Source organism: Python bivittatus, unplaced genomic scaffold (assembly GCF_059951505.1).
Source record: "Python bivittatus isolate LINGU-HERP-01145 unplaced genomic scaffold, Pbiv_v1 ctg000220_np1212, whole genome shotgun sequence".
NCBI lineage: Eukaryota > Metazoa > Chordata > Lepidosauria > Squamata > Pythonidae > Python > Python bivittatus.
The window spans coordinates 11,371,560-11,396,141 of record NW_028277048.1 but is presented as its reverse complement, the minus strand read 5'-3'; the positions used below and the strand labels follow the sequence as shown (position 1 = coordinate 11,396,141).

At 39.7% G+C, this 24,582-nt stretch overlaps 2 protein-coding genes across 2 annotated transcripts; both read right to left on the bottom strand.

Moving 5' to 3' along the window:
* Window positions 1-6,683: 6,683 nt before the first annotated feature.
* On the bottom strand, window positions 6,684-9,311 carry LOC148216274 (olfactory receptor 13H1-like). Its single transcript, XM_088138515.1, has 2 exons — window positions 9,300-9,311; window positions 6,684-7,634 (listed from the first exon to the last, which is right to left on the bottom strand). The coding sequence occupies exon 2, from the start codon at window positions 7,626-7,628 to the stop codon at window positions 6,684-6,686; it is 945 nt and encodes a 314-aa protein (XP_087994641.1). The 5' UTR covers window positions 7,629-7,634; window positions 9,300-9,311.
* A 9,113-nt stretch (window positions 9,312-18,424) lies between these two features.
* Window positions 18,425-21,041, bottom strand: LOC107326769 (olfactory receptor 13H1-like). The gene is made up of 2 exons (XM_088138514.1): window positions 21,030-21,041; window positions 18,425-19,375 (listed from the first exon to the last, which is right to left on the bottom strand). The coding sequence occupies exon 2, from the start codon at window positions 19,367-19,369 to the stop codon at window positions 18,425-18,427; it is 945 nt and encodes a 314-aa protein (XP_087994640.1). The 5' UTR covers window positions 19,370-19,375; window positions 21,030-21,041.
* Window positions 21,042-24,582: the final 3,541 nt, after the last annotated feature.

Sequence of the window (24,582 nt, the reverse complement as noted above, 5' to 3'; positions counted from 1 at the left end):
CAGGGATGAATTGTCAGCAGATTAAAAAAAAAAAAGTATTCCAAAGTAATTGCGAAGAGCAAAAGCAAAGTGGGGAAAGATGGTGCTAGGACATATTTGCCCTGAAAGAAACTGAAAATTTGATGAAATTCAGTTCTAGCATCCTAACAACCTCATCCACTCATTCGGGCATCTTCATATCATGTACTTTTGCTAAGGTCGGTGTTTCTCACTATGGGTATTGTCACCTCTGAGTAACAGGTTGAACAGAAAAACCACCACTCGAAGGGAAAAAAACAGGAGATGGACAGAATGTTAGATCTGTTCTTTGCTCTGGCACAGAAAATAGCACTGCAGGTTCCTTGAGGTAAACGAGGCTTTTTCATTCTCTTCTGTTCCCCAGTGGATGATCAATGGCATTGCCACTGGAGAAAGGCCCAGATGAAATTCCAAGGACAGGTCTTTAATTGATTTTCCTGCCCCTTAACAATGTAAACCCAAAAAGATACATAATTTCGTTATTTAAGTTGAAGAATGCCAACTTTTTCCAGAAAGGCAGCCTTACAGCAGAACCAGCTAAGTTTTTTTAGCTTCTCAGAGACTAACAACATTGATAGCATAAAATGGCTGTGGAAGCCAATGTTGTGGTGTCCTTCACAACTAAAAGAGAATCCAAGGGTAGGAGAATAGTTTAGGGGCCAGATAGAAGAGGGCAGTCCCACAGGAAACTGGCAGGACCAATGGGACGCACCAATTTGCTGATGTAGAACCCTTCATTTCAGACCCTGTCCCCAGTGCCCATCAATGTACCCTACTTTGCCTGTATGTAGTCTGGAGGTGGGATTAGAGGGAGAACATCTCTTCCAGAACAGAGCTCTAAAAGTCAGCTTCTGGTGAGGATTATAGGGAACTAGACGTCATTGACACAGCCGGGATGGTGATACAGTGGAGATTGGTGGCCAGATCGGCAGAGTTCTGTACAAAGGAGAGATCATGCGATCCCCTGTTTGCACTCTAGACAGCCGCTCCTCATGAATAGACTGTAGGAACTGAGGTTCTTGTGGTTGGCTCATGTGTTGAGTGGCTGGAGTCAAGGCTAAGCTCCATCCAAACACAAAGCCTATTAAATGGACACAAAATTCAGGCACCTTATTTCTTAATCACTTTTGGATGTAATTAATTTACAGTTACAGAGAGATTTTCTAAGCAGCAGGATAAGACTCCACCTGATGAGTAATAATTCTTTTTGGATTACAAAGGAATACAAAAAGAAAAGCGTTTGAAGGACTTTTTTTTTTTTTTGGCCAAAAGCTTAACAAGGAGCTGATCTAAGAATCTTTAAACAGATAAAGGAGACAGTTATTTTGAAAGATTATTTTTTGGTGAAAACATTTTTGAAATTAAATCGGGATATAATTTTCCTATAAGAAACAGATATTAGAAAAAAGGACATAAAATATTTGATTTGTAAAAATTGAGTTTTCCTGGTATATAGATGCTGTGAGGATGAACTTTTACAACCACTACAAAACACAGTGAAGTCTATCCTTCAGACAGGAAAGATGCCAGGGAGTTGGCAAGGGACCAATATAGCACTAATATCTAAAGGGGGGCGAGATTTGACTTAAACAAAAAATTATAGACCGATATCATTCTTGAATAATGCCTACCAGTTGTTCACAATGATTCTAGGTGATAGATTGAAAATAATTTTGCAAGAGTTTATTCATGCAGATCAATGTGGTTTTTTTAACCTAAAAGACAGTTAAAGGACAACATTAGAAATGTGTTGGACATTTTGGATGATTTGGAGCAACGTAATGAAAAACAAGCCACATTGATCTTCTTAGATGCAGAGAACGCTTTTGACAATTTGACCTGAATTTTCCTGTTCAAGGTTTTGAAAGATACGAATTTTGGAGAGAACCTCATAAAATGGATGAGATTGATCTACACTTCACAGAAAGTCCAAATAATTGTTAATGGAAATTTAACAAAACCTTGTGAGATACAAAAAGGAACATGACAGAGACGCCCACTGTCCCCTCTCTTGTTTATTTCAGTTCCGGAAATATTTGATATAAGAGAAGATGAGAGATTGTGGGAGTAAAGATATAAAAAGAGGCTGATAAGTTAAGAGCTTTTGCAGATGACTTGGTGTTGGTTTTGGAAGATCCTTTAAAAGGAACTGAAACATTAATGGGAAAATTAAAAGAATTTGGTGCATGAGCAGGCTTTAAGATTAATAAACAGAAGATGAAGTTATTAACAAAAATATGAAAGTACCAGATCAAACAGAATTAATGAGTAAGATGGGTTTTAAGACTGAGAATAAGGTAAGATATTTGGGTACCACTATGACAAATCTGAATTGTATGTGATTTTAAAATAAGAGTGGGTGTTGCTAAGAAATAGAAGGCTCTTGGAGTTAGGAGGACATGACCTGAGATTTGGGTGGCATGGATATTTGTGGGATGACAAAGTTAAGGTTAATATAGGTGTTAAAAATCATTCTGTTAGATGTGCCAGACTGAGAATATGGGATAGGCACAAACCCAGGTTGTGACCGGAAAGACCTTTGGGGCTCTCAGCTCAAGAAGCATTTTATAGGCGAGAAATAATAAGCAAACCCAAAGGGCTAACTTATCGTGAGATACTAGAATTTTGTCAAAAAGAATGTAAAAGAAAATCAGGAGAAGATCTGGTGGCAGAGGGATATACTTGTCAATAGTTTCTTAGTTACAATTATTAGAAATATTTAACATAGACAAAAGAATTCATGGTTTTCAATATTGTAAGAGTGAGTTTGAAATAGAACTTTGTACAAGTGATGAACATGTAATGGCTGGAATCTATTAACTTTTCGTGAAATTTGAAACAGAAGAAGGGAAAGAATGTATGATAAAGTAGGCTAAAAATTTTGGTGATAATATACTGTATACAGATCGAAGAATGGGAAAATAAGTGGCTGAAACGATTGAAATTTGCATTATGCTATAATCTAAAAGAGAATTTTTATAAAATGATGTATCATTGGTATATGTCACCAGAGAAATTGTCTAGAATGTATAAAGGCCCTTCAAATTTATACTGGAAATGTGAACAACAAGAAGGAACTTTTTATCACGTTTGGTGGATGTGCATAAAAGCCAGAAAGTTTTGGATTCAAATACACACACTAATACAGAGGATTTTAAAGATTAATATAGAGTTGAAACCAGAGGGTTTTCTTCTAGGACTGATGGACAAACAGTGGAAAAAAAGTCATGGAACTTTCTTTTTATACATAATAACTGCAGCAACATTATTATACACTCAAAGATGGAAAGATTTGACTTTACTCAGAATGGAGGAATGGTCGGTGAAGATGATGGAACTTGCTGGGATGTCCAAATTGACTTTTTTGATCAGAGAAAAGACAGAATCTATGTTTATTGCTGACTGGAAACCCCTTATAGACTTTTTGCATGAAAGAGAAAAAAATGAACTTATGATTTATGCTTTTGATGATTAGAGAGGATAGATTCCAGAAAAAAGAGAGCTATGTTGTAACCATAGAACAATAGGTAAGTTTATAATTGTACTTGTAATTGCTGTAAAGAAATTGGAAGCTGCTTCTTTGTAACTCTGCTATTTGGTTTTTACTTTTTTTTTCTCTCTTTCACTTTTAGCTTTTTCTTTGATTTTTTTTTCTTATTTCTTTTCTTGCTCTATATTACTTGCTATTAGTTTTAATTTTCTTTCTTAAAATTTTTAATAAATGTATATATATATTTATTAAATATAAATAAATTAAATATAAAATGCCTTACAATTTTAAATACTCTATTTATTTATGTATGTATTTATTTGTCAAATTTGTCACCGCCCATCTCATTAAGAAAGAATTCTCGGCAGTTTACAAAGCAGTTACAATCAATTAACATTCCAATGTAAAATAATCCTAAATAAATAGAAAATAAATATAATCCAAGGATAGATGTTAAAATTGGCAGTAACTCGGGGAGGGTCATCAAGGCACCAGCCCCCCCCCCCCGGATTGGGTAAATGAACGAATATAATACTGTTGAAGGACAAGAAGATTGGGACTGTCACACAAATCTGTGATCAGGGCTCTTCTGAGCCTGTGAACCCATCACTTTCTACCCCTCTGCCTCTCGTTGCACGTTGCTTGCTACTGACTATTGGAAAGTTGTGGACAGATATATGGGTGTCCACAGGCAATATTACAGAGGGGTCAAGTGAAATCGCAGCACAAGTCCTGCCTCCTAAAGAAGCATTAAGGGCAGGGCTTGATGTCACAGCACTTTGGCTTCCCATGCGCATGTGTATACATTGTCTGCTACTGTCCTGTGCACATTGGCTGGCCAGATCGCCCCAGAGTTCACAAAGGAGCTCTACTGCATGCCATTCTCCCCTGGCTTCCCACTCACTCTTCCTCTCCACCCCACATCTGTATGCCCCAGGCTATAGTCATGTCCTTAGCCCCAAAGGGCAGGCGCAATTGTGGAGTATGCAAATGTCAGTGGTGGAGACGATGGCCAATGGCACCTGAGCACCCTTGCTTTCTCCTTTGGAAAGTGAATGCAGGGACCAAAATCAAAAGTTGTGAGATCATCTGCAATGGTTAATATGAGACCACAGGCACAAAGCCTAAGTGAAATTGGTTTATTTGAACAGTTTCAACAATCAGTTCCCATTCATTGCCTCGTTCACTCATTCTGACATTACACTGATTGGGGCCTGCTTAGGGTTTTGGAGAGAAGGTGCTATACGCATCATCCACCCTTTTAGCGAGCTTCATGATCCCATGTGCCTTTGATAGCGTGCGCAAACTCACAGACTTTGCCTCTGAGTAAATCCTCCTACTCTGGTGGAATTGAAACAGTTTGTCTTTCCGTGCATACTCCCTTTTCTAATGGAACATGGCATAACTTCCAGATGCCTACTCACCTAGACCCCTTCCCGTTTCTCACTGCCTTAAAGAGATTAATGGATGTAATTTGGTTTCTGCCTTTCCACATTTGCAAAGTGTATTTCAGGTCATTTATAATATTGATGGCCTACAGTATGTTATTATTTATTTTGCAGTCTTTAATTTTGTTTTTAATCTGAATTTACAAAGATAGGGAATTGCATGCTGCTCGGAATCCGTTTTGAATGGAGTGGCTTAAGAACCTTGTAATTAAATAAATAATATGAAGTAATCTGTCATCTTAATGGACTGGAAATCTGCTTCTATCTCTTGTCCAAACTATCCAAATTTCAATGGGCACATTTGCAAATCTGGATATTATTCTCACAGGGTGAATATAGAGTTTGACAAAGAAGTGTATTCTCTGCAATGAAAGTGTGGCTGCTTCATACAACATCTTGTACTAAGCTGAATTAGGGTAATTTATCTCATGCTTCAGCATGTTTTGGAAAACCCAACCATTGCCTTAGAACGTTACTTTGACCAGGACATTACTACAAGCCATACTGGGGTTATTTCTGTGGCTTGGTTTGTGACATGAACAGAACTATAGTGTTTTGTTAACTTGGGTTGGCCTTTGCATATTATGTGAACCCAGGCAGTTGGCTTGATGTGTTCTGTTAACTGGAGCAGGAGCTGAAACTCTCCTGTAATTCTGAAAGGAGTTCCAACTGAGGGTCTGCATTCCCTTCAACGTTTTCTGCTGAAAAACAAAAAACAGAAGAGTAAAGATATGCAGTGCAGTTTCAAACTCTGGGTCAGAGCTCCCGAAGTTACATCCAAGGGGCTGGGGTGAGCACACAAGCCAGACCACAGACTGGCTTTCCTCTCTGCTTTGCTTCGACAAGCCAAAGATCCAGATGCCCAATGGCTTGTTTGCCACAAGCTCTGCGCATCTCACAGAGAGCTGCTGCTGGTGTTGCTGCCCAACAATGCAAACCTCAAGGGCTGGGCTTGCTGCTTCCCTGGCAAGGAGCTGCCTCTGGATTGAAGCCCCACACTCGGGCCCACTGCCCACCAAGGACAGCCCGCCCCATCCCCGTCCCCAGAGCCAAAGGGCGGCTATGCCAAAGAAAGGTGGTGCCTCCTGAGACCAGCCAGGCCCAGCTTAAGAGCCTCCATGCGTTGGCCATGGCTGGTGTCCCTTCTGCTCATTCCATGCTCCTAGGAGTCGGGGGTGGGGTAGAAAACAATTCCAATTTAAATTCTGTTCCCGTATATACTTGTGCATAATCCCTTCCTCAGACAAGGCAACCTTTGAATTTTTAATCAAAATACCATAAAAAATGTAGATAAGCCAACCCTGAAAATTTTCATATGCTTTAATTTTCACATTTGGCTTATCTGTGGGTAAGCTATGGATTATCCATTTTTTCATGGGATATAAGAGTATTTTAAAAAGGATTACCATATATACTTGTGAATAAGACCATCCATGGATAAGTGGAACCTGATTTGGGGGGTATATTTTGGCAACTAAAATTCTCAGGTTCCTGGCAGGTATATATGGTATTTTATAATGGCATTCCCCAACCTGATGTCCTTCAAAGGTGTTGGGAGTTCTGGTTCTTGAAGTCCCTACCACATTCCTCCTTAAGATTCAGTACTGCATAGTCCCTCTTGGGTTTAATAGGAATAGGAATGCTTGCTATGAAATGCTTTTTAAAATGGTTACCAGTGATGGTCAGCAATAAGCACCTACATGGTACATGGTGAGCACGTCTGTCTATTACATTAACATTTTTCTTTGAAACATTTTCCAAAAAGCCCCCTTGACATCCTTGTTCCTCAGGCTGTAGATGAGAGGATTGAGCATGGGGGTCAGCGCCCCATATGCTAAGGAGATGACCTTGTCCTTTTCAGAAACGGATTGCCCTCCCGGTCTCAAGTACATGATCATGAGTGTTCCATAAAAGACACTGACCACAGCAAGATGAGAACTACAGGTGGAGAAGGCTTTTCTGCGCCCAAAAGTAGAGCTTATACGCAGTATAGCCAGGCCTATGCGACCATATGTCACAACTATGAAGCCAAAAGGTGGGACTAGGACAAAGAGGCTGGCAACATGCATGAAGAGCTCACTGACTGTGTTGGAGCAAGCCATTCTGAGTAAAAATTGCAGCTCACATGCAAAATGGTTGATGATGCGATGGCCACAGAAGTCAGTGGGTTGCAAGAGCACACTGATCAGGGTTGTCATCAAAGCAAGGGCCACTGATGTGGCTACCAGATAAATGCATAATCTCCAACTCATGATCTGCGTGTAGTATAAAGGCTGGCATATAGCTGCCAAGCGATCATATGCCATGATAGCCAAGACAAGGCACTCTGCTACAGCCAGAAATACACCAACGTACATTTGGGCAAAACATCTGGAGAAAGAAATTGTGGGCCTGTCGATGAAGCAGTTGACTAAGGTCTCAGGAAGTGCATTGTTGGTAACAATGAAGTCTATGGTGGAAAGGACACAAATGAAGAAATACATGGGGGTATGAAGGTGTGGGTCCGCAATGCTCAACATGATGATGAGTCCATTACCAAGAAAGCTAACGAGATACACCACCGAGAGGAAGGAAAACAGAATAATCCGAGCTCTGGGATATTCCGATAATCCAGTTAAAATGAAGTCGGTCACAAGTGATTCATTTGAAGCTCCTATCATGTTCTCTCTCATTCCCTCCTGCAGGAAAGAAAGAATAGTATGATTACTAAGTACATTAGGGAGAGATGCAATGCTTTAACCTTAAATGTTTATATTGCAAAAGTTACAGAGAAAAAGGAAAATCACATCTGTATGAAGATTGCTTTGGAGATTATGCTAAGACAGAATTTGTTTTACCCATGACTTCTTGAATACATTGGCTGGGTTCCACATGGGTGAATTCACACACTGCATTGAGGAATAAATTTGTTTGCAAACTGCAGTGATTGCATAAATGCTAAGCCAAAACTAACTAAGCTACATTCTGTCTTCGCTAGGTGTCCAAATTCAATCCCCGATTGAAGCTGGAGAAGTCTCTTTCCAAAAATAATGAAAGCTGCAAGCTGGAGGCCGTAGGTCCATACCCACCCCCACTTGGTCAGGAGAAACATTCATCTCCCAGTTACTGAAACAGATCCAAAGCATCCTGAATTAATTCATGAGAAGCAATGCAGTAACACTCAGATAATTCTCAGCGCAAAGTGGGACCGATGTTGGTCTCCAGGATGCCATCCTTTCCTCTTTGGGTCTGAAAGTGCAAAGAAAAGGGGTGGCACGCACGGTAAATCATAAGCAAGTCCAGCTTGTTGCAGGGCACAGCGTTGCTACTGAACCTGCCGCCCTCTCTTAAGGCATCAGCCTTAGCTATCATTCACTGGGCTTTGCTATGTTACAAACAGTGCATTGATTTTTTTTTCTTATAATAATACTTGGGGATCATTGTTAGTTAAATGATGGTCATCATTTCACTGAATGGTACCAGTTAATTCTTTGGGAGAGCGGAACAGATTGCAGGAAATTATGTTGCTACAGTATTCAGAATAGAAAACAGGGCGATGCTTTTATTGGAAAGGTCACACATACTAGGTAGTCTGTTCTCGAACTGTCCAGAACATTTGTTTGGGCAATACTAGATTTCTAAGAGGGAGATTATAAAGCACATTCTTGGGCTCCTCCCTGGGCTGTCATTTCTCAGAAAAGATGGAGATTGAGATTGGAGGTTTATTCAAGACCAAATCTCACAAAAAGGAAACCATCCTTGGAACGGAAGATAAAGAGAGAAGGGATTCTAACAACGAGTCCAGCTTTTTCAGAAAGACAGGCATTGGAAGACCCAGGAGACAATACAGTTCATTACAGCTGCAGTTCCATTCTCATTCCATTTTTTGCCTTCCCTTCAATTAAAATTTACAACAAGACTTCCTTTTTCTATCTCTTCTTTTCTTTTTGAATTAGCCTCATTTTCTCCTTTCTTCAGATGGATAATTTAAAAGTTATTCCACCAATTTCTTTCTCACGTGCTTTATTCTCATTTAGAGGCAGAACAGAAGCAAATTCCCATAATATCAAATGACACAGTCCTCCTCTACCTGTAGATGTGCACACATACACATACACGCACCCCCCCACACACACACACAGAGCACATACGATAGATTTTGGCATCTGCAAATTGAGCTCACCTCACAGCAACTGCATATGATTGTCACCAGGCAGAGTTGCATCTAAAGACACGGCTTCAAAACCTCCTCTCTGGTTCTAGGCGTCAGCCAATTATCGTCTTTTATAGATACAAACAGAGAATTGCCTACCCACTTAAATTACCCTCCATATTTGTCTTTTTATCTCTAAAGTTTTGCTTACCCAGTGCTCTTCCAGGGATGAATTGTCAGCAGATTAAAAAAAAAAAAGTATTCCAAAGTAATTGCGAAGAGCAAAAGCAAAGTGGGGAAAGATGGTGCTAGGACGTATTTGCCCTCAAAGAAACTGGGAATTTGATGAAATTCTGTTCTAGTATCCTAAAAACCTCATCCACTCATTTGGGAATCTTCATATCATGTACTTTTGCTAAGGTCGGTGTTTCTCACTGTGGGTATTGTCACCTCTGAGTAACAGGTTGAACAGAAAAACCACCACTCGAAGGGAAAAAAACAGGAGATGGACAGAATGTTAGATCTGTTCTTTGCTCTGGCACAGAAAATAGCACTGCAGGTTCCTTGAGGTAAACGAGGCTTTTTCATTCTCTTCTGTTCCCCAGTGGATGATCAATGGCATTGCCACTGGAGAAAGGCCCAGATGAAATTCCAAGGACAGGTCTTTAATTGATTTTCCTGCCCCTTAACAATGTAAACCCAAAAAGATACATAATTTCATTATTTAAGTTGAAGAATGCCATCTTTTTCCAGAAAGGCAGCCTTACAGCAGAACCAGCTAAGTGTTTTTAGCTTCTCAGAGACTAACAGCATTGATACCATAAAATGGCTGTGGAAGCCAATGTTCTGGTGTCCTTCACAACTAAAAGAGAATCCAGGGGTACGGGAATAGTTTAGGGACCAGATAGAAGAGGGCAGTCCCACAGGAAACTGGCAGGACCAATGGGAGGCACTAATTTGCTGACGTAGAATCCTTCATTTCAGACCCTGTCCCCAATGCCCATCAATGTACCCTACTTTGCCTGTGTGCAGAGTCTGGAGGTGGGATAAGAGGGAGACCATCAGTTCCAGAACAAAGCTCTAAAAGGCAGCTTCTGGTGAGGATTATAGTGAACTAAGGTCCTTGACAGAGGTGGGATGGTGATACGGTGGAGATTGGTGGCCAGATCAGCAGAGTTCTATACAAAGGAGAGATCATGAGATCCCCCGTTTGCACTCTAGACAGCCGCTCCTCATGAATAGACTGTAGGAACTGAGTTTTTTCTGGTTGGCTCTGAATTGAGTGGCTGGAGTCAAGGCTAAGCTCCATCTAAACTCACAGCCTATTATATGGACACAAAGTTCAGCCACCTCATTTCTTAATCACTTTTGGATGCAATTAATTTATAATTACAGAGAAATTTTCTAAGCACCAGGATAAGATTCCACTTGATGAGTTATAATTCTTTTTGGATTACAAAGGAATACAAAAAGAAAAGGGCTTTAAGGACTTTTTTTTTTTGGCCAGAAGTTTAACAAGGAGCTGATCTAAGAAACTTTAAAACAAGTAAAGGAAACAGTTATTTTGAAAGATTATTTTTTGGTGAACAAGCTAGTCATAGCAAACACTCTTTTCCAACAACACAAGAGACGACTCTACACATGGACATCACCAGATGGTCAATACCGAAACCAGATTGATTATATACTTTGCAGCCAAAGATGGAGAAGCTCTGTACAGACAGCAAAAACAAGACCAGGAGCTGACTGTGGCTCAGATCATGAGCTTCTTACTGCAAAATTTAGGCTTAAATTGAAGAATGTAGGGAAAACCACTAGACCACTCAGGTATGACTTAGATCATATTCCTTGTGAGTACACAGTGAAGGTGATGAATAGATTTAGAGGATTAGATTTGGTAGACAGAGTGCCTGAAGAACTATGGACGGAGGTCCGTAACATTGTACAGGAGGCAGCAACTAAAACCATCCCAAAGAAAAAGAAATGCAAGAAAGCAAAATGGCTGTCTGATGAGGCTTTACAAATAGCTGTGGAAAGAAGGAATGCGAAAAGCAAGGGTGAAAGGGAAAGATATAAGCAACTGAATGCAGATTTCCAGAGAATAGCAAGGAGAGATAAGAAGGCCTTCTTAAATGAACAATGCAAAGAAATTGAGGAAAACAATAGAATGGGGAAGACTAGAGATCTCTACAAGAAAATTGGAGATATGAAAGGAACGTTTAGTGCAAAGATGGGCATGATAAAGGACAAAAAGGCAGGGACCTAACAGAAGCAGAAGAGATTAAGAAGAGGTGGCAAGAATACACAGAAGAACTATACAAGAAAGATCTTAATGTCCCTGATGTCCACGCTGGTGTGATCACTGACCTTGAGCCAGACATCCTAGAGAGTGAAGTCAAGTGGGCCTTAGGAAGCATTGCTAACAACAAAGCTAGTGGAGATGACAGTATTCCAGCTGAGTTATTTAAAATACTAAAAGATGATGGTGTTAAAGTGCTGCACTCAATATGCCAGCAAGTTTGGAAAATGCAACAGTGGCCACAGGATTGGAAAAGGTCAGTTTATGTTCCAATTCCAAAGAAGGGCAACGCCAAAGAATGCTCAAACTATCGCACAATTGCACTCATTTCACATGCTAGCAAGGTTATGCTCAAAATCCTACAAGCTAGGCTTCAGCAATACATGAACCGAGAACTACCGGATGTACAAGCTGGGTTTCGAAGAGGCAGAGGAACTAGAGATCAAATCGCCAACATTCGCTGGATCATGGAGAAAGCACGAGAGTTCCAGAAAAATATCTACTTCTGCTTCATTGACTATGCAAAAGCCTTTGATTGTGTGGATCACAACAAACTGTGGCAAATTCTTAAAGAGATGGGAGTACCAGACCACCTTACCTGTCTCCTGAGAAATCTGTATGCGGGACAAGAAGCAACAGTTAGAACCGGTCATGGAACAACCAATTGGTTCAAAATAGGGAAAGGTGTACGACAAGGCTGTATACTGTCACCCTGCTTATTTAACCTATATGCAGAGTACATCATGAGAAATGCCAGGCTGGAAGAATCACAAGCCGGAATTAAGATTGCAGGGAGAATCATCAACAACCTCAGATATGCGGACGATACCACCCTAATGGCAGAAAGTGAAGAAGAACTAAAGAGCCTCTTGATGAGGGTGAAAGAGGAGAGTGCAAAAGCTGGCTTGAAACTCAACATTAAAAAAACTAAGATCATGGCATCTGGACCCATCAATTCCTGGCAAATAGAAGGGATTGAAATGGAAGCAGTAACAGACTTCATTTATTTGGGCTCCAAGATCACCGCAGACGGAGACTGCAGCCATGAAATTAAAAGATGCTTGCTCCTTGGGAGGAAAGCTATGGCAAGCCTAGATAGCATATTAAAAAGCAGAGACGTCACCTTGCCGACAAAGATCCACATAGTCAAAGCTATGGTTTTTCCAGTAGTAATGTATGGCTGTGAGAGCTGGACCATAAAAAAGGCCGAGCGCCGAAGAATTGATGCCTTTGAACTGTGGTGCTGGAGAAGACTCTTGAGAGTCCCCTGGACTGCTAGGAGGTCAAACCAGTCAATCTTAAAGGAAATCAACCCTGATTGCTCATTGGAAGGATCGATAATGAAGCTCAAGCTCAGATATTTTGGTCACCTAATGCGAAGAGAGATCTCTTTGGAGAAGACCCTGATGCTGGGAAAGATTGAAGGCAAAAGGAGAAGAGGACGGCAGAGGATGAGATGGTTAGATAGCATCACTGAAGCAATGAGCATGAAACTGAGCAAACTCAGGGAAGCAGTGAAGGACAGGAAGGCCTGGCGCAATATGGTTCATGGGGTCACGAAGAGTCGGACACGACTTAACGACTAAACAACAACAAATATATATATATATATATATATCCTTAAAGAAATTTCTATCAGAATTTTATGTAAGAGAAAAGAGGGTGTTTTTTTTTTTTGACTGAAAGATTAAAACAGAAAAAGATCCCATTTCAAGGGAAAAACTGGAAGATGTAATTTTTAGTTTTAAACAGCAGAGGTTTCAACTGAATTCTGTTTAGAAGGCAAGATAATTTCTAGAAGAATTCAAAGAAGAATTGGAGGAGATTCAAATGGAGCTGTCAGAGGAGAGTACACAAAAAACCTAACAGGAAACTGAAGGGGATAATACCAAACTAGGCGCTACATGGATCAATTTTTTTTCAATTTTTGGCTCAATTATGCATTACATATGTTTAACATGGAATATGAATGGAGCAAATGCTCCTCAAAAGATAAAAAAAAATCACTCTTTGAAAAAATTAAATCAGGATATAATTTTCCTACAAGAGACACATATTAGAAAAAGGGACATAAAATATTTGATTTGTAAAAATTGAGTTTACTGGTATGTAGATGCTTTGAGGATGAACTTTTACAACCTCTACAAAACACAGTGAAGTCTATCCTTCAGACAGGAAAGATGCCAGGGAGTTGGAAAGGGACCAATATAGCACTAATATCTATAGAGGGATGAGATTTGACTTTAACAAAAAATTATAGACCAATATCATTCTTGAATAATGCCTACCAGTTGTTCACAATGATTCTAGCTGATAGACTGAAAATAATTTTGCAAGAATTTATTCATGTGGATCAGTGTGGGTGTTTGCCTAAAAGGCAGTTAAAGGACAACATTAGAAATGTTTTGGGCATTCTGGATGATTTGGAGCAACGTAATGAAAAACAAGCCACATTGATCTTCTTAGATGCAGAGAAGGCCTTTGACAATTTGACCTGGATTTTCCTGTTCAAGGTTTTGAAAGATACGAATTTTGGAGAGAACCTCATAAAATGGATGAGATTGATTTACACTCCACAGAAGCCCAAATAATTGTTAATGGAAATTTAGCAAAAAAATGTGAGATACAAAAAGGAACAAGACAGGGACGCCCACTCTCCCCTCTCTTGTTTATTTCAGTTCCGGAAATATTTAATAGGTATAAGACAAGATGAGAGATTGTGCGAGTAAAGATTTAAAAAGAGGCTGTTAAAAATCATTCTGTTAGATGTGCCATACTGAGAATATGGGATAGGCACAAACCCAGGTTGTGACAGGAAACACCTTTCTGGCTCTCAGCTCAAAATGCACTTTATAGGCGAGAAATAATAAGCAAACCCAAAGGGCTAACTTATCGTGAGATACTAGAATTTTGTCAAGAAGAATGTAAAAGAAAATCAGGAGAAGATCTGGTGGCAGAGGGATATACTTGTCAATAGTTTCTTAGTTACAATTATTAGAAATATTTAACATAGACAAAAGAATTCATGGTTTGAATACTGTAAGAATGAGTTTGAAATAGAACTTTGTACAAGTGACGAACATGTAATGGCTGGAATCTATTAACTTTTCCTGAAATTTGAAACAGAAGAAGAAGTGAAAGAATGTATGATAAAGTAGGCTAAAAATTTTGGTGATAATATACTGTATACAGATGGAACAATGGGAAAATATGTGGCTGAAAGGATTGAAATTAACTTTATCTTATAATCTAAAAGAGAATTGTTAAAAAATGATGTATCATTGGTATATGTCACCAGAGAAATTGTCTAGAATGTATAAAGGCCCTTCAAATTTATGTGGAAATGTGAACAACGAGAAGGGAGTTTTTATCAGGTTTGGTGGATGTGTATAAAAGCCAAAAAGTTTTGGATTCAAATACACACACGGATACAGAGGATTTTAAAGATTAATATAGAGTCGAAACCGGAGGCTTTTCTTCTGGGACTGATGGACAAGCAGTTGAAAAAAAGTCATGGAACTTTCTTTTTATACATAATGACTGCAGCAATATTATTATACACCCAAAGATGGAAAGATTTGGTACTACCCACAACGGAGGAATGGTCAGTGAAGATGATAGAACTTGCTGGGATGTCCAAATTGACTTTTTTGATCAGAGAAAAGACAGAATCTATGTTTATTGCTGACTGGAAACCCCTTATAGAGTTTTTGCATGAAAGAGAAAAAATGAACTTATGATTTATGGTTTTGATGATTAGACAGGATAGATTATAGGAAAAGGAGAGCTATGTTGTAACGATACAGTAAGAGGTAAATGTGTAATTCTACTTATAATTGCTGTAAAGAAGATCAGAAGCTACTTCTTGTGACTCTCCTATTTGGTGATTTCTTTTTTTTCTGTTTTGCACCTTTAGCTCTTTCTTTGATTTCTTTTTTCTTATTTCTTTTTCCCGCTCTCTATTAGTTGCTGTTAGTTTTAACTTTGTTTCTTAAAAGTTTTAATAAATGTATATATATATATTTATTAAATATAAATAAATTAAGTATAAAATGTCTTCAAATTTTTAATAAATATACTAATTCATTTATTTATTTATCAAATTTGTCACCACCCATCTCGTTAAAAAAGAACTCTCGGCAGTTTACAAAGCAGTTACAATCAATTAAAATTCCAATGTAAAATAATCTTAAATAAATAGAAAATTAATATAATCCAAGGATAGATGTTAAAATTGGCAGTACCTCGGGGAGGGTCATCAAGGCACCAGCCCCCCCCCCCCCGGATTGGGTAAATGAACGAATATAATACTGTTGAAGGACAAGAAGATTGGGACTGTCACACAAATCTGTGATCAGGGCTCTTCTGAGCCTGTGAACCCATCACTTTCTACCCCTCTGCCTCTCGTTGCACGTTGCTTGCTACTGACTATTGGAAAGTTGTGGACAGATGTATGGGTGTCCACAGGCAATATTTCAGAGGGGTCAAGTGAAATCGCAGCACAAGTCCTGCCTCCTAAAGAATCATTAAGGGCAGGGCTTGATGTCATAGCACTTTGGCTTCCCATACGCACGTGTATAAATTGTCTGCTACTGTCTCGTGCACATTCCCTGGCCGGACCTCCCCAGAGCTCACTCCCTAGTACTCACCTGTTATCATGTCCTCAGCTGAGAGGGGGGTGAGGTGACAGGGGCAACCCATTGACAGTTTTTGGGTGTACAAAGGAGCCATACTGCATGCCATTCTCCCCTGGCTTTCCCCTCACTCTTTCTCTCCACCCCACGTCTGTATGCCCCAGGCTATAGTCATGTCCTTAGCCCCAAAGGGCAGGCGCAATTGTGGAGTATGCAAATGTCAGTGGTGGAGAGGATGGCCAATGGCACCTGAGCACCCTTGCTTTCTCTTTTGGAAATCGAAAGCAGGCACCAAAATCAAAGGTTGTGAGATCTTCTGCAATGGTTAATATGAGACCATAGTCACAAAGCCTAAGTGAAATTGGTTTATTTGAATAGTTTCAACAATCAGTTCCCATTCATTGCCTCGTTCACATTCTGACATTACACTGATTGGGCCCTGCTTAGGGTTTTGGAGAGAAGGTGCTATACGCATCATCCACCCTTTTAGCGAGCTTCGTGATTCTGTGTGCCATTGACAGCCTGTGCAATCTCACAGACTTTGCCTCTGAGTAAATCCTCCTACACTGGTGGAATTGAAACAGTTTCTCTTTCCGTGCATACTCCCTTTTCCAATGGAACTTGGCATAATTTCCAGATGCCTTTTCACCTAGATCCCTTCCCGCTTCTCACTGCCTTAAAGCGATTAATGGATGTAATTTGGTTTCTGTCTTTCCACTGTTGCAAATAGAATTTCACGTCATTTATAATATTGATGGCCTACAGTATATTATTATTATTTATATTGCTGTCTTCAATTTTCTTTTTAATCTGAATTTACAAAGATAGGGAATTGCATGCTGCTCTGAATCGGTTTTGAATGGAGTGGCTTAAGAACCTTGTAATCAAATAAATAATATGAATTAATCTCTAATCTTAATCAGTTGGAAATCTGCTTCTCACTCTTGTCCAAACTATCCCAATTTCAATGGGCACATTTGAAAATCTGGATATTATTCTCACAGGGTGAATATAGAGATTGGCAAAGAAGCGTATTCTCCGCAATGAAAGTGTGGCTGCTTCATACAACATCTTGTACTAAGCTGAATTGGGGTAATGTACCTCATGCTTCAGCATTTTTTGGAAAACCCAACCATTGCCTTAGAACGTTACTTTGACCAGGACATTACTACAAGCCATACTGGGGTTATTTCTGTGGCTTGGTTTGTGACATGAACAGAACTATAGTGTTTTGTTAACTTGGGTTGGCCTTTGCATATTATGTGAACCCAGGCAGTTGGCTTGATGTGTTCTGTTAACTGCAGCAGGAGCTGAAACTGTCCTGTAATTCTGAAAGGAGTTCCAACTGAGGGTCTGCATTCCCTTCAACGTTTTCTGCTGAAAAACAAAAAACAGAAGAGTAAAGATATGCAGTGCAGTTTCAAACGGTGGGTCAGGGCTCCCGAAGTTACATCCAAGGGGCTGGGGTGAGCACACAAGCCAGACCACAGACCGGCTTTCCTCTCTGCTTTGCTTAGACAAGCCAAAGATCCAGATGCCCAATGGCTTGTTTGCCACAAGCTCTGCGCATCTCACAGAGAGCTGCTGCTGGTGTTGCTGCCCAACAATGCAAACCTCAAGGGCTGGGCTTGCTGCTTCCCTGGCAAGGAGCTGCCTCTGGATTGAAGCCCCACACTCGGGCCCACTGCCCACCAAGGACAGCCCGCCCCATCCCCGTCCCCAGAGCCAAAGGGCGGCTATGCCAAAGAAAGGTGGTGCCTCCTGAGACCAGCCAGGCCCAGCTTAAGAGCCTCCATGCGTTGGCCATGGCTGGTGTCCCTTCTGCTCATTCCATGCTCCTAGGAGTCGGGGGTGGGGTAGAAAACAATTCCAATTTAAATTCTGTTCCCGTACATACTTGTGCATAATCCCTTCCTCAGACAAGGTAACCTTTGAATTTTTAATCAAAATACCATAAAAAATGTAGATAAGACAACCCTTGAAATTTTCATATGCTTTAATTTTCACATTTGGCTTATCTGTGGGTAATCCATGGATTATCCATTTTTTCATGGGATATAAGAGTATTTTAAAAAGGATTACCATATATACTTGTGAATAAGACCATCCATGGATAAGTGGAACCTGATTTGGGGGGTATATTTTGGCAACTAAAATTCTCAGGTCCCTGGCAGGTATATATGGTATTTTATAATGGCATTCCCCAACCTGATGTCCTTCAAAGGTGTTGGGAGTTCTGGTTCTTGAAGTCCCTACCACATTCCTCCTTAAGATTCAGTACTGCATAGTCCCTCTTGGGTTTAATAGGAATAGGAATGCTTGCTATGAAATGCTTTTTAAAATGGTTACCAGTGATGGTCAGCAATAAGAACCTACATGGTACATGGTGAGCACGTCTGTATATTACATTGACATTTTTCTTTGAAACATTTTCCAAAAAGCCCCCTTGACATCCTTGTTCCTCAGACTGTAGATCAGAGGATTGAGCATGGGGGTCAGCGCCCCATATGTTAAGGAGATGACCTTGTCCTTTTCAGAAACAGATTGCCCTCCAGGACTCATGTACATCATCATGAGTGTTCCATAAAAGACACTGACCACAGCAAGGTGAGAACTACAGGTGGAGAAGGCTTTTCTGCGCCCATGAGTAGAGCTAATACGCAGTATAGCCAGGCCTATGCGACCATATGTCACAACTATGAAGCCAAAGGGAAGGATTAGCACAAAGAGGCTGCCAACATGAATGTAGAGCTCACTGACTGTGTTGGAGCAAGCCAGTTTGAGTACAGATTGCAGCTCACATGCAAAATGGTTGATGATGTGATGGCCACAGAAGTCCGTCGGTTGCAACAGCAGATTGATCAGGGTCATCATCAAGGCAAGGGCCACTGATGTGGCTACCAGATAAATGCATAATCTCCAACTCATTATCTGTGTATAGTATAAAGGCTGGCATATAGCTGCCAAGCGATCATATGCCATGATAGCCAAGAAAAGGCACTCTGCTACAGCCAGAAATTCACCAAGGTACATTTGGGACAAACATCTGGTGAAAGAAATTGTGGGCCTGTAGATGAAGCAGTTGACCAAGATCTCAGGAAGTACATTGTTGGTAAGAATGAAGTCTATGGTGGAAAGGACACAAATGAAGAAATACATGGGGGTATGAAGCTGTGGGTCCGCAATGCTCAGTATGATGATGAGTCCATTGCCAAGAAAGCTAACGAGATACACCACTGAGAGGAAGCAAAACAGAATAATCTGAGCTCTGGGATATTCCGATAGTCCAGTTAAAATGAACTCGGTCACCAGTGATTCATTTGAAGCTCCTATCATATTCTCTCTCATTCCCTCCTGCAGGAAAGAAAGAATAGTATGATTACTAAGTGCATTAGGGAGAGATGCAGTGCTTTAACCTTAAATGTTTATATTGCAAAAGTTACACAGAAAAAGGGAAATCACATCTGTATGAAGACTGCTTTGGAGTTTATGCTAAGACAGAATTTGTTTTAATCATGACTTCTTGAATACATTGGCTGGATTCCCACTTGGGTGGATTCACACATTGCATTGAGGAATAAATTTGTTTGCAAACTGCAGTGATTGCATAAATGCTAAGCCAAAACTAAATAAGCTACATTCTGCCTTAGCTATGTGTCCAATTGATGCTGGAGAAGTCTCTTTCCAAAAATCATGAAAGCAGCAAGCTGGAGGCCGTAGGTCCATACCCATCCCCACTAGGCAGGAGAAACATTTGTCTCCCAGTTACTGAAATGGAACCAAAACATCCTGAGTCAACTCATGAGAAGCAATGAAGCAACACTCAGATAATTCTCAATGCAAAGCGGGGCCGATGCTGGTCTCCAGGACGCCATCCTTTCCTCTTTGGGTCTGAAAGTGCAAAGAAAAGGGGTGGCACGCAAGGTAAATCGTAAGCAAGTCCGGTGTGTTGCAGGGCACAGCGTTGCTACTGAACCTGAGTCCCCTCTCTTAAGGCATCAGCCTTAGCTTTCATTCACTGGGCTTTGCTATGTTACAAACAGTGCATTGATTTTTTTTTCTTATATTAATACTTGGGGATCATTGTTAGTTAAATGATGATCATCATTTCACTTAATGGTACCAGTTAATTCTTTGGGATAGCGGAACAGATTGCAGGAAATTATGTTGCTACAGTATTCAGAATAGAAAACAGGGCGATGCTTTTATTGGAAAGGTCACACATACTAGGTAGTCCGTTCTCGAACTGTCCAGAACATTTATTTGTGCAATACTAGATTTCTAAAAGGGAGATTATAAAGCACATTCTTGGGCTCCTCCCTGGGCTGTCATTTCTCAGAAAAGATGGAGATTGAGAGTGGAGGTTTATTCAAGACCAAATCTCACAAAAAGGAAACCATCCTTGGAATGGAAGATAAAGAGAGAAGGGATTCTAACAACGAGTCCAGCTTTTTCAGAAAGACAGGCATTGGAAGACCCAGGAGACAATACAGTTCATTACAGCTGCAGTTCCATTCTCATTCCATTTTTTGCCTTCCCTTTAATTAAAATTTACATCTCGACTTCTTTTTTCCATCTCTTCTTTTCTTTTTGAATTAGCCTCATTATCTCCTTTCTTCACATGGATAATTTAAAAGTTATTCCATCAATTTCTTTCTCAGGTTCGTTATTCTCTTTTAGTGGCAGAAGAGAAGCAAATTCCCATAATATCTAATGACACAGTCCTCCTCTACCTGTAGATGTGCACACATACACATACATGCACCCCCCCCCCCCCCACATACAGAGCACATAGGATAGATTTTGGCACCTGCAAGTTGAGCTCACCTCACAGCAACTGCATATGATTGTCACCAGGCAGAGCTGCATCTAAAGACACGGCTTCAAAACCTCCTCTCTGGTTCTAGGCGTCAGCCAACTATTGTCTTTTATAGATACAAACAGAGAATTGCCTACCCACTTAAATTACCCTCCATATTTGTCTTTTTATCTCTAAAGTTTTGCTTACCCAGTGCTCTTTCAGAGATGAATTGTCAGCAGAGTTTTTTAAAAAAAAATATGTTCCAAAGTAATTGCGAAGAGCAAAAGCAAAGTGGGGAAAGATGGTGCTAGGACATATTTGCCCGCAAAGAAACTGGGAATTTCATGAAATTCAGTTCTAGCATCCTAAAACCATCATCCACTCATTTGGTAATCTTCATATCATGTACTTTTGCCAAGGTCGGTGTTTCTCATTGTCGGTATTGTCACCTCTGAGTAACAGGTCGAGAAGAAAAACCACCACTCGAAGGGAAAAAAACAGGAGATGGATAGAATGTTAGATCTGTTCTTTGCTCTGGCACAGAAAATAGGACTGCAGGTTCCTTGAGGTAAAGGAGGTTTTTCATTATCTTCGGTTCCCCAGTGGTTGATCAGTGGCTTTACCACTGGAGAAAGGCCCAGATGAAATTCCAAGGACAGGTCTTTAATTGATTTACAAGGGATTTTCCTGCCCCTTAACAATGTAAACCCAAAAAGATACATAATTTCATTATTTAAGTTGAAGAATGCCATCTTTTTCCAGAAAGGCAGCCTTACAGCAGAACCAGCTAAGTGTTTTTAGCTTCTCAGAGACTAACAACACTGATAGCATAATGGCTGTGTAAGCCAATGTTCTGGTGTCCTTCACAACTAAAAGAGAATCCAAGGGTAGGAGAATAGTTTAGGGACCAGAGAGAAGAGGGCAGTCCCACAGGAAACTGGTAGGACCAATGGGACGCACCGATTTGCTGATGTGGAACCCTGACACCAGTGCCCATCAATGTACCCTACTTTGCCTGTATGCAGAGTCTGGAGGTGGGATAAGAGGGAAAACATCACTTCAAGAATACAGCTCTAAAAGTCAGCCCCCGGTGAGGAATATAGTGAACTAGACATCCTTGACACAGCTGGGATGGCGATACATTGGAAATTGTTGGTCAGATTGGCAGAGTTCTATACAAAGGAGAGATCATGAGATCCCCCGTTTGCACTCTAGACAGCCGCTCCTCATGAATAGACTGTAGGAACTGAGTTTTTTCTGGTTGGCTCATGAATTGAGTGGCTGGAGTCAAGGCTAAGGTCCATCTAAACTCACAGCCTATTATATGGACACAAAGTTCAGCCACCTCATTTCTTAATCACTTTTGGATGCAATTAATTTATAATTACAGAGAAATTTTCTAAGCACCAGGATAAGATTCCACTTGATGAGTTATAATTCTTTTTGGATTACAAAGGAATACAAAAAGAAAAGGGCTTTAAGGACTTTTTTTTTTTTTTTTTTGGCCAGAAGCTTAACAAGGAACTGATCTAAGAAACTTTAAAACAGGTAAAGGAAACAGTTATTTTGAAAGATTATTTTTTGGTGAAAATGTTTTTGAATAAATTAGAATTAAATTAGACAAATAAACCAGACCTTCACGGGAAAGTTTTCTGATTACTATTAAAGACTGCAGAAAATTGGCGGATTTTGCAAAAGAAAAGTTAGCGGTAATAGACCCAGACTGTGATGTTGACTATACCTATGGAGATATGGATTGTGATGTTGACTGGAACTACAGTATGGAGTGCCATTAAAGATGAAAGTATTAAAGGCACAGGAACACAACAAATATTTTAAAAAAAAAAGTTAGTAGGAAGCTTGCCCTTTCTTTTTTTCTTGTTTGAGAGACTTTCCTTTTGGGAATACTGGTTATAATGACCACCAGAAAAGTGGCAAGAACAGAGCGGAGGGAGGAGTGGGTCGATAAAGCAACCGGCAGAGAAAGGAATTACACCAGATTTGCTTTAGAAAGTTTTTCAGGAATTGGGTAATAAATTGGCAGAATCACTTGTTTCTAAAATGACTAAGTCACTTGGTACCAAATTGACCACTTTTGAAAAAAGAATGGATGAAAGACTTGCAAAGAGGCAAGAAGAGATGAAAGAAGAAGTTAAGAAGATGGAAAGCTCTGTAAAAGAAGTGTCTGGATTAAAACGAACTTAATGACAAAGCAGAGATTTTAGAGAATAAGACAGCAGTTATGGACAGAGAGTTAGAAAGAGAGCTAGATGATCTGGCTCTATTGGAATTGAGAGAGAAGGAATTTTATTTGAGACTGAGAGCTATCCCAGAGGTTTCTGATAAAGGTATTAGAGAACAAATGATTAAAGTAATGGCATTTTTTTTGTATTTTGAAGAAGAGGATACAGCGGCAGAAACTGATAAAGTTTAAAAAATAAATCCAAGATTTGCAAGAACAAGAAATGTTCCCCGGGATGTTTTGGTAGACTTTGTCAGGAAGGAGACAAGGAATCAACTTTTGTAGTAACATTTTAATTCAAGACTGAAATTGATTATATATATATCCTTAAAGAAATTTCTATCAGAATTTTATGTAAGAGAAAAGAGGGTTTTTGTTTTTGTTTTTGTTTTGACTGAAAGATTAAAACAGAAAAAGATCCCATTTCAAGGGGACAAACTGGAAGGTGTAATTTTTAGTTTTAAACAGCAGAGGTTTCAGCTGAATTTTGTTCAGAAGGCAAGATAATTTCTAGAAAAATTCAAAGAATTGGAGGAGATTCAAATGGAGGTGTCAGAGGAGAGTACACAAAAAACCTAACAGGAAACTGAAGGGGATAATAACAAACTAGGCGCTACATGGATCAATTTTTTTTCAATTTTTGGCTCAATTATGCATTACATATGTTTAACATGGAATATGAATGGAGCAAATGCTCCTCAAAAGATAAAAAAAAATCACTCTTTGAAAAAATTAAATCAGGATATAATTTTCCTACAAGAGACACATATTAGAAAAAGGGACATAAAATATTTGATTTGTAAAAATTGAGTTTACTGGTATGTAGATGCTTTGAGGATGAACTTTTACAACCTCTACAAAACACAGTGAAGTCTATCCTTCAGACAGGAAAGATGCCAGGGAGTTGGAAAGGGACCAATATAGCACTAATATCTATAGAGGGATGAGATTTGACTTTAACAAAAAATTATAGACCAATATCATTCTTGAATAGTGCCTACCAGTTGTTCACAATGATTCTAGCTGATAGACTGAAAATAATTTTGCAAGAATTTATTCATGTGGATCAGTGTGGGTGTTTGCCTAAAAGGCAGTTAAAGGACAACATTAGAAATGTTTTGGGCATTTTGGATGATTTGGAGCAACGTAATGAAAAACAAGCCACATTGATCTTCTTAGATGCAGAGAAGGCCTTTGACAATTTGACCTGGATTTTCCTGTTCGAGGTTGAAAGATACGAATTTTGGAGAGAACCTCATAAAATGGATGAGATTGATCTACACTTCACAGAAAGCCCAAATAATTGTTAATGGAAGTTTAGCAAAACCCTGTGAGATCCAAAAAGGAACATGACAGGGACGCCCAATGTCCCCTGTCTTGTTTATTTCAGTTCCGGAAATATTTAATAGATATAAGAGAAGATGAGAGATTGTGGGAGTAAAGATGTAAAAAGAGGCTGATACGTTAAGCTTTTGCAGATGACTTGGTGTTGGTTTTGGAAGATCCTTTAAAAGGAAC

What these genes read in the sequence shown, in the direction of transcription:
- LOC107326769 (XM_088138514.1), bottom strand. Translation starts at nt 19,369, where the DNA reads ATGAGAGAGAATATGATAGGAGCTTCAAATGAATCACTGGTGACCGAG.
- LOC148216274 (XM_088138515.1), bottom strand. Translation starts at nt 7,628, where the DNA reads ATGAGAGAGAACATGATAGGAGCTTCAAATGAATCACTTGTGACCGAC.